The sequence below is a fragment of the Apium graveolens genome, chromosome 5 (genome assembly GCF_009905375.1).
Source record: "Apium graveolens cultivar Ventura chromosome 5, ASM990537v1, whole genome shotgun sequence".
NCBI classification, from domain to species: domain Eukaryota; kingdom Viridiplantae; phylum Streptophyta; class Magnoliopsida; order Apiales; family Apiaceae; genus Apium; species Apium graveolens.
The window spans coordinates 19,860,222-19,870,798 of record NC_133651.1 but is presented as its reverse complement, the minus strand read 5'-3'; the positions used below and the strand labels follow the sequence as shown (position 1 = coordinate 19,870,798).

The 10,577-nt window shown below is 37.5% G+C and overlaps 1 protein-coding gene across 2 annotated transcripts; it reads right to left on the bottom strand.

Moving 5' to 3' along the window:
• Positions 1-6,556: 6,556 nt before the first annotated feature.
• LOC141723590 (SNAP25 homologous protein SNAP32-like) lies at positions 6,557-9,524 on the bottom strand. Of its 2 annotated transcripts, none has more exons than XM_074525430.1 (6): positions 9,372-9,524; positions 8,163-8,652; positions 7,721-7,814; positions 7,487-7,617; positions 7,030-7,127; positions 6,557-6,889 (listed from the first exon to the last, which is right to left on the bottom strand). In XM_074525430.1, exons 2-6 carry the CDS (start codon positions 8,649-8,651, stop codon positions 6,790-6,792), a joined length of 912 nt encoding a protein of 303 aa, XP_074381531.1. In that variant the 5' UTR covers position 8,652; positions 9,372-9,524; the 3' UTR covers positions 6,557-6,789. The 2 variants fall into 2 exon arrangements, with proteins under 2 accessions (XP_074381531.1, XP_074381530.1); XM_074525429.1 differs by having other exon boundaries at positions 8,163-8,747; positions 9,372-9,523.
• Positions 9,525-10,577: the final 1,053 nt, after the last annotated feature.

Sequence of the window (10,577 nt, the reverse complement as noted above, 5' to 3'; positions counted from 1 at the left end):
CAACGCTTCCAAATTGGAGGGTGTGCCAAGGGAAGAGAATGGCAATGTTGATGCCTTGGAAAAAATGGGCTCACAAATGAAAAGCGTGTTGCTAAGACAAGTTCCCTTGGAAATTCAGGAAATTCCAAGTATTCCTGAGGTAAGTGTGTTCCAAGTATAAGAAGTCCCGCAAGAGACTTGGATGACTCCAATTTACAACTACATTTATACAGGAGCTTTTCCAAAAGACAAGCTCCAGGCACGACGCCTTCGCTACCAAGCTGCGAAATATGTAGAGTATGACATTATTTTGTATAAAAGAGGTTTTAACCAACCATTTTTACGTTGTGTAGACCTTGAGGAAGGTCATTATATCCTCAGGGAGGTACATGAAGGCATTGGCGGCAAGTACCTCCGGGGGTGGTTCATTGGCACTAAAAGTTCTTAGAAGGATATTATTGGTCGTCTATGAAAGAGGATGCTTTCAAGTTTGTTAGGGCATGTGATCGCTGTCAACGGTTCGCCAATTATTCTAATGCCCCTACAACATCTTTAACTTCATTGGCAAGTCCTTGGCCCTTCGTCATGCGGAGAATTGATCTCATTGGAGAGCGCCCTAAGGCAAAAGGAGGTATAAAGTACGTTGTTGTAGTCGTTGATTATTTCACCAAGTGGGCAGAAGCTATGCCATTAGCAACGATCACGGCTAAGAAAATCAAAGACTTTGTATTTAATTCCATAGTATGTAGATTTGATATTCCGTACAAGCTTATATTTGATAATGGGAATCAGTTAGACAACAAAGAATTGAAGAAACTTTGCGTAGATTTGCACATCAAAAAGGACTTTGTTGCAGTCTATCATCCACAGAGTAATGGCCAAACTGAGGCCATAAATAAGATTATTAAACATACTCTGAAGGCTAAGTTGGAAGAAAAGAAAGGTGATTGGCCAGGGCAACTACCAATGGTTCTTTGGTCCTATAACACAACTCCAAGGTCAACTACCGGTGAATCCCCTTTCATGTTAACTTATGGATATAAAGCTATGATTCTTGTGGAGGTAGGAGCTGGGCCATTGCGAAGAGAATTGTTCGTTGAGGAAAATGCAGAGGTTAATCGGAGGCTCCACTTGGATTTGTTGGATGAGGCTAGGATAAACTCCTAGTTGAAGCTTGCTGCTTACCAACAGAGGATTTCCAAGTACTTCAAGAAAAAGGTGAAATCCATATCTTACAAAGTGCGAGATCTCATTTTGAGAAAGGTCATACCAAATACAAAGAAAGCTCAGCATGGAGTGCTTGGAGCTAATTGGGAAGGACCATACAAAGTCAAAGCTATACTTTGGAAAAAGACTTATCACTTGGAAGATTTGGATGGCAAGCTCATTCCTCGGGCCTGGAATGTGGAGCACTTGTGAAATTATTATCAGTAGGGTGCAGCTATGGCCCCCTCATTTCTCTGGTTGGTTTTATGTAATAGATTAGTAGTAAATAAATTCCTCCTAGCCTAGGGGGTAGTATACAAGACTACGTACTTTAGAATTAGTTGAAGGATAAATTTTTCAAAAAATTTCTCCACAGAGCATAATAGTCATAGGACTTTTGTAATTTTCACACTAGAGCACATTATCAATAAAAGAAAAAAAGTATCCAACTGCATGTCTTATAGGACGCCTCCTAAGTTATTTAAGGCGCACACACAGTATTGTCTTGAAATAATAATTATGAAATAGGGCGCGCCCTAATGGTGGAAGCGCCTCAATAAAATCAAATTGTGAAAATTTTCAAGTCATTTATACAAACAAATTAATGCATGCATTAACACAAGGCGCGCCCTATAATTTATTTGAACAAATTCGTACAATAAACTCATAGCTGAAGATATAAGGGCACGCCCTGTAAAATAAAGCGCCCAGATAGTGCTTAACTTATAATATTTAAAAGTTGATTCTCATATAAATCAAGAGACATGTTCTAAAGCTGTAGCAAAAGCAACAATAAAAACATTCTGGTTTGAGTAAAATGTAAGTTTTAGGACACGCCTTGTCTACAGGCGCGCCCTCTATAAAATGAGGTGCCCAATATGTTTGTTGGCTCAGAAAATTTGATGCTAAGAAGGAATATGACTAGAAAAATGGTTATGGAATAGGGTAAACGGCGCGCCTTAATGCTGGAAAGGCCCCAATAAAATTTTACTCTTTATTTTTATAAAAGGAACATGAGAATTGATAACAAAATACTCTACAAACAAAGAGCTGTGAGGCACGCTTTGACTGTGGACGCGCCCTAATAAAGTTAACTTAGATAAATTTTGACGGTTTTTTGTCATTAGTATAAAAGTTAGACAATGGTATGAGAAGGCGCTCCCTAAAGGTGGAAGCGCCCTGTATGCTTATTAACATAATTAGTTTAATAGAGAAGAATATAATTGGTAAGATAATTATGAAAGCGATTCAAATAATAGTCATGACAACAAAGTACGCAAAGTAAAGCAAAGTACTTAGTTTTACAAATTGCACAGTTTTAAGGGAGGGCTGGCACCTCGAGTATTCATACAATCAACTGAAAGAGAATTAAAGAAAGGAAATCTTAGGGCGCGACCTGAGTTTCATTGGTAGGAGGAATGACTTGGAGAGGGACTGAAGAATCAACTTCAGGCGCATCCTCCTTATGGGGTTTTCACCTGTGGACGCGCCCTCGTCTTCCTCCAGCCCAAGTTTGATTCTCCTCTCTTTAATCTTCTCGGCGTATTCCTTCTTAAAGTCAATCATCTCAACAACGGTCTCTTCACCAAACTTTTCAAATGAATAATCAGGGTCATTTGTAACAAACCCAATTCTATAATGGTGAAAACCTCGAGCAAAAACATCATCTGTCACCTCCCTTTTTTCCTCCAACTAACCATTCTTTTGCTCCCCTTTGAGATACTCCGCTCTCAACTTCATTTCGGCCAGCTCATTATGAAGATTAGTGACAGTTTCAGTGGTAATGTTGAGTTTGAGATCCCTGGTTCTCAAGCTCACCCTTCAAAAAAGATATATGGGAATCCCTAGCTTTGATATCTTTGGCATGGAGAAGATCCTTATCTTTAAGATTATTTTGAAGGATATTATTGTCACCCTGCAGCCTCCCAAGACGCGCCTTCTCCTCCAATAACTTATCCACAACCTGAGTGGAGTTAAACATTTGCTGGCAAGAAGCCTTGATTGAGGCCCTAGTTGATTCCTCTAAATCCATTGTCTGCCACTGTTTGACTTCTTCATCCATGACATAGACGGATCCAAAGGGCCCAAGGTAGTTAAGGGCCATGGAAGCAAGATCAGATGGGGCGCCCTCAGTCCTGGGTCTCTTTGGCGGGTCATGTTTCTCAGTAAGATCTACAACCGTTCTTTTTGGAATGGCAGTAGGTTGGGAAATAAGAACATGGGTGGGTATGGAAGGTTGAGTTTTAGGAGCATCTTTTTTCTGCACACGTGCCTTAGGCTTATCACCAGGGCGCGCCCCAAATGACTTAGGGATTCTTGGAGGAGCCATATCTGTGCAAAAGTCAAGAAAATCGATTAGTCTGGTAAAAAGAGGCACGCCTTGTTAATAGGGCGCGCCCTCTCTATAGAATATTCAAACAGGTAACCTGGAAATTGCTAAATGAAAACAACAGATATGTGCAAATAAAGGAAAATGTAATGAAGCATGGACAAACAAGGACGCGCCCTAGTTTGAAGGCGCGCCTCAATAATAGTACTTAGTCTAAAAAGAACGTTCCATATGCATGCAATGATATTTAACATGCAAATATAATCACATTACGATCAAGGAAAATGAAAGGGGCGCACCTTTAAAAGGAGGCGCGCCTAGATGATAAACACTTAGTAAAAAAAAATTCCCAAACCTAAAGGGGTGTCACTTTGAAGAGTGTTATCTTCAAATTCCTCTTCTTCAAAAACTGTTTCATCGCTATCAACATCAATTACACGGGAAATAGGGTTTATTTTCCTGAATTTATATATTTACACTTCGTCCCTACTTGATCGGATAAGATTCCCACTCGCATCAAATTAGTCCCGGTGACTAATGTTTTCAGGTTTCACTTTTCAGCAGCAACTTTGAGTAGGGTTTCTGCTCACTTTTTGGGCACGCTCTCAAGCCCTTTTACAGTTGGTTTGTCTAAAGGAACAAGATTAAAAAGAAGTGAAGTGAGAAAAATATGTAAAAAATAAAGGGAAAAAGAGTTAGTTTTAGATAAGGCGCGCCCTTACTTGGAGAAGTGTTAAACTGAATTCTGATCCTTGGGGCGTCGTACAAATAAAAGAAGTTTTCTTTCCAGCCATTCTCATGACTGACTTTACCCGAGGAAAATCCCTTTTTGTTATGATGCTTATCCACGACCAGATAATAGTATCCATGATCAGGTTTACTTAAACTGGAGAAATGGAAAGAACAAGCTTATAACTATTGGGAGAAAGTTGAAGTGGTGCCACGTCATACAACTCAATTATCTCTCTCAAGTAAGGGTGCAAGGGCGTGCCCGCACCCAATGAGACTAATTTTGGGCTGGTCACCATCCTAGGAATTCTGAAGTTTCTACCATAATTGAAAATGTGAGGGGGGCGCATCATACTAAGAGGGCGCGCCCAAATTCCTTCCATATCATAAAATTCCATCAGCCGCTCTAACTGTTCATCAGAACAGCTCGGGGATAATCCCACACAAAACAACTTTACTTGCTCTTTTCTAAAACGCTTCTTCACAGCTTCAGTGCATTGCTCATATTTGCTCCAATCAAAATCAATTTCACTATCAGAAACCTCCCAATGCTCGAAAGGGACAGGCGAAGGGCAGAAGAATTAGAGAATTGGAGTGTGTCCTCATCAAAGAAATTCATCTCATCTCGAAGGGGTGGAGAATTCTCTTCAGGTGCGCCCTCAGTATTTGGATAAATGGGCGCGCCCTGTGATGATTGAGGGGATTGGCTGGGAAAAATGGATTTATATGAAACCTTTGAAGGACCAACTTCTACATTTATCCCAATTTCTACCCCCTCTATATCTATCTGCGTTTAATTCCTCGAGCCAGTCATCTAGATCTGTATCAACAGGGGCTGGTGATCTTTCCTTTGAAATCAACTTCTTATTTCCCTTTCTTTGAGCCAATGGGAGATTATCTGAAGAAGAGTTGTTTGGGGCCTTCTTTGGAATCCTGAATAAGGTGCGCCACTCGTTCTAAAAATTCGGGAGTTTTGTGAGCGTCTGGAAAATCTGGTTTGAAGTAGGTATTTGGGGGAGAGTATATCTCAATTTTGGTGAAGAAGTCTTTGAATAGATGAAAGGGAAAGGACGCACCCTCGTCTTCCAGCTGTTTAAACAAACGGAAAAATCTATTGAGGGCGCGTCCATAAAAAAAGAAAAGAAGAAGAAAAGAGGGGTAGGCGCGCTTAAAGAGTAATGGCGCGCCATGCTTAATATATTATTATAACTAGCGGTTAATAAAAGAGATACATAAGAAGATGGCACGCCTTGATTAAAATGATGATCAGTATATCTGGCCTAACCTTAAAGTAAATCACGTGTAAGTTCTTTAAGGCGCGCCCTAACTCTAAATTAGGCGGAGATGATTATTAGAATAACGGTTGAAATTCTAAAAAATATGAATTTGAATTTCGAAATCCTATGATTATGGATCTACAACAATACATATAATATATATACATGTATACACACAACAATATGAAGAACGCATGAGAAAAAGAAGAGAAGTATCATGTACATTAGGTTTCTTGTTCCCCAAAAACTACGTTGGCTTGATTCCCTATAAATAGGGATACTTAGGCAAATTGCAAGGAGTCAGGAGTTGAGAGCGCAAATGAGCCACCACTAACCCTAAGCAATCTCAACCACCATTAATTACAACCACCAAACACTGTTCACGTTTTCTGACAAAGAACCACTATCACGGATATTTTTTCCGGCTTCAAACCTTCCTTGAATTTTGCTGCTACCAAATTCCTCCGTCAACATTGTACTTACAAAGCCTACAAACCATCGGGTCCTGACGCTTTATTAGGGTGCATCTGAAATAGATTTTTTCATCTGATGGCATGGAGCTCAATTCAGCATTCATATCTTGTGAGACTACTCTTTTTGTTCCTTTCATTGCCTGTTCAAATTCTGTAGGTTGACCTCAAGTAAATAAGCTATGAAAATAATTAGCAAAAAGTCTTTTTACATCCTCCTTTCTTGAAATCCAGTTATTGTCACCATCATTGAATAAACCCTTGATACCATCCCTCGTTTGGTTAGCTCTAAAACACCTAAACTGTTAGGATCTGTGTTATACTAGTACCAAGTGAAAAATTAATAGTGGCAGTAGCAACGTCAGTTTAGTCCAGGTAAATAGGACAGAGATTCAATATTAGTAGCCAAATCAACTACAGAAACAATCGACCTCAAGTTGTGGTTGAACAAGAAAAAGTAACAGAGGTCTGTTAAAGATCAACACATTCAGCAACACAGCAGCAATATAATTATACTTCTATCGAATAGTCAACCAGTTATTTCTGTACTCGGAAATTAGAGACAGTTATTCAAACAAAATTAAAGCTGGCACGACGTTTGTAGAATCTTCCATACAATTTCTGTGTTGAATACGAAAGCATGGTATATTGGCACTAGATTATACAAAACATGAATTTATATCTTCTTCGGTATGCTTAAACAGGTAATTATACATAAACCTTAAAAAGTAACAATGTGGAAGAGGATGAAAAGAACTATACAAACAATTGTACAATTCCATTATCCTATACAAACATTCTACTTCCCTAGCAATCGCCGAGCACGTTGGTTGGCACCTTTCACTCGGAAGTTCAATTCCTCCACGTCATCCTCTACAGGCTTCAGAAGCTTATTGTGCCTGTAAGATTCACAGAAGTTATTATGTTAGTATAACGATAAGAAATAAACAATAGTGTGACATAAAAAAGGAATTATCATTGGCAATCCAACAAGAGAGGCTCAAAGCTTTACAACGTTTATACTAAGCAAATAACAAACCTTTCAATTTCCGACCCCATGTCAACAGCCATATCCTTCAGCTCCCCCAGCAGGTTACTTAAGTCTGAAAGTGTGTCATCTTGCTTCAACTTCTCAAACTGTTAAAATTACAAATGATAAGACATAGAACTATTGATGCCGTATAATTAGAAAGGGAAATCTTAAGAATAGGGCACTAAAACAGAAAAATGGTAGTATGATTTTGGACAATGCAAACACACAGCCGTCATTAAGTAAAATGAAAATCTTTTATAATATTGACTTGTAGGCTGTACAGCGTACAATTTTCGTGGAAATGAAACAGATGCAGTTAAGGTTGAACATATAAATATAACATTAAAAGTTCTGATAATAAGTGGACTTTGGTTCATATGCCGAACTCCAAACATATAATTTTCAATGATTTTATGCTGTACAATACAAACTTGCTTACGCTGGACCAATGATAACGACGTACCTCAACCTTTTGTAAAGCATTTGTGGGTTCAGAAGCCGATGTTTGGGAATTTGTTCGTTCTGTACGCCCAGAAGACAAACCCAATTTCTCCCTCTGTTCCAAATGGTTGCCCTTTCTTTGCACGGGATCATCTGAGAACCATAAAGCTCACTCAGATTTTTAAACAATCTTATTTTCTTCAATTTTATCAAAAGAATAGAAAGTGAAGAAACTGCAAAATTTTCAAAATATAACCTCTCATTACAAGCGGCCCCACAATATCATGAGTCTTTTTAGGCTTCCAGGTCCTAGAAAACATACCCCCAAGACTTCCTAAAAGCTTCTCACTCTATATCAAAACATTGAAATCCTTAGGTATTCATCACATTTAAATATAAGGTATCAAGACCAACAAGATAATTATAGAACTGTATAATGAATGCTAAAACTAAGAGTGTATTTCTACTCGAACATGTCATACTGCTTAGTTGTCAGACAGAGGAAAAGCAATCAATGTTCGTAAGAAATGCACAATACTAAGCTTCTAGCAGAAAAGAAACGGATGACTTCAGAAAATATTAAGTAAAAGAACTGCTCACATAAAGCATTTAAGCATTATAAATGGGCATAAAGATGGCTGTCATAAAGTTTAAGGAATAGTAGTGACACGGATGATATTTAAGTTAAACTAGCTTACCCTACTAAGGTCGTGGTCAATGTCAGCAGCAACAGCATGGGTCCTTGTAAGTTGGTCGCCCTGCTGATGCAAGGTAACCAAAGTTTTAGTAGCACCCTCTCGCATGTCCTCTGCAATCTTAAGGCAATTGTTGACTGTTTCTGTTGTTTCTTCAGCCTTGTAAACAGAATAATTTTCAAGTTCTTGCACTGTCTGGTTCTCAAGCCCTCCTGCATCACAAAAATCATTTTTGTATCTGCTCCTGCCTGAAGAAAGGGAGTATGAAGACGCAGAGCTTCCACTATTAGTATCATCATCAAAAGGATTATTACTAACTTCACGCATAGCCATAGGTGGGTCTGATGTTCTTTTTGAGGAAATAAGTCTTTGTGTGTTCTCTAATTCATCGTCAGAATCAAAAGGATTGGACCTATGACGACCGGGAAACCCAGGGCCAACCGAAGCTTGATTGGTGGTCTTGTTTAGAGAAGATCTCCTGTGGTCATTCATACTTTTGGTGGAAAGTATTAATGCAGGGTCAAACAAGAAAAAAATTGATTACAGGCAGTCCGGCACAACAAATCTTGATGTATATTCAAAACCAGCCTAGAGAAATTCAACAATAGCAGTTGGTATTAAAGATAATGGTAGAGAATGATGCAAAGGATAGACAAGTGATAACCATCCGAAATCTCCAAGTAACATTACGTATTATAATTTCATTATAATTAAATAACACACAAAGGCGGTCTATATTAGTAAACACATGGATAGATCAAACATAAGCAAAACAAACGTAAACTCAAGCAAAGAAGAAACAGCAGAAAGATACAAAAAGGGGAATAGTATGTTGAAACTGCGACAATAATCTAAAATGTCAACAAAATTGATGATACAATAACAATAAGATCACTACCTAGTACACTAGTAGATGATGAAACCCTATAATAAATTTCTATGTGTTTATAGCAAGAAAATCGAAACCTTAAATAAAAGAACAGCAACTTTACTAAAAATTAAAGGAACAATTTTAAATCAGATCAACACCACAACCATAATAAACATATAATGGAACAATTTCTACCTAAAAGCAAAATCAACAATTGACTAATGGGTGAAATATAAACAAGAACATCAATTACAAAAAACTACACACAAACATACACAGTACATAGAAAAAGGGGTGTGTAGAATTCAACGATTGATATCAAAATCTTGAAAGAAGGGTACCTGAGATTAGGCAAGAACTGTAGAAAATTGTGATCGCAACGGCAGTTTGAAATTAATTAATACGGGGGTTTAGCAAAGTGTATTAAAAAAGAAAACAAAAAACCACGAGTAGCCTTTTTGTCAAAACAACTTTTAGTACGTGTCAAAAACGAGTAAAATTATCCTCGAGGAAACATCTTGTTTCGAAAAATATATATTTTATATTTATTCATTTTTCAAGATATATGAAATTTTTAATTATCGAAATTTATGAGTGAATATTTTTATTTTACGATAAAAAATTTTCAATAGTGATCGTAGGGGTGTATTGAATTGGGATTTAAAAAAAAATTCATTAATGAAATCTAGGTGTATTAAACTGTGATTTTAAAAATGTATCAAAATTTGATGGTATTCAACTGAGATTATGTAAAATCCATTAAAATTTGATGGTATTCACATGCCGACGAATTTTTTTGGACTTCATAAAATAATGAATTTTGTGGGATTGTTCAATGTATTTTATGGTTTTTGAAATCCCAGCATTCATGAGATTTTGAAGGATTGTGTTTAAATTTAAAAGACTCTTCATCAACTCTACGACATTTGATCTAAAATTCGCGTAAAATTAAAATCAAATATAATTGTTAGGAATATGTGTATTAGTTTGATGATAAGTTAAACAAAACACTTAAGTAGAAATCTAGTGTTTGTAGCCTCAACGGATAAGATCATCTTGGCTATCCGTTGAAGGAGTAGCTTTACTTAGCAATAAGTTTAGGATTGTAGCACATTTCATTCTCTGGATTCAAGTTGTAATTCTTAGATGTTGTAGGAAATTATCAGTCATGTTGACTACTAATGATATGCAAATAGGAGGGCTAATTGTAAATATTTCATGCCTTGTAATTTTGTATAAGTGAAGAAGTATCAACGGATATTGAAGACCTTCAACGGATAAGAAACAAAACCTCAAGGGATGTCTCTAATGCTTCAACGGATAATATCCATCAACGGATAAGTGCTTCAACGGATAAAGACTTCAACTGATAATGCATCAACGGATAAAGCTTCAACGGATAAAGCCTCAACGGATAAGGCATAAACGGATGAAAGCTTCAACGGATGCTTAGTTCATTAGCAGTTGATAGTGACAATTCACAAGCTGATAGAGGCACATGGGTTGACAGAGACAAACTGGAATGTGGAAGCCTCTAGGAGGAATCA

Bases quoted from the DNA above. Each gene is read 5' to 3' on its own strand.
- LOC141723590 (XM_074525430.1), bottom strand. From the start codon at position 8,651: ATGAATGACCACAGGAGATCTTCTCTAAACAAGACCACCAATCAAGCT. The intron at 7,618-7,720 runs GTTATATTTTGA...TATGGTTCTCAG, and splicing joins GGGGCCGCTTGTAATGAGAG to ATGATCCCGTGCAAAGAAAG. The intron at 7,128-7,486 runs GTACGTCGTTAT...TAATTTTAACAG, and splicing joins ATGCTTTACAAAAGGTTGAG to TTTGAGAAGTTGAAGCAAGA.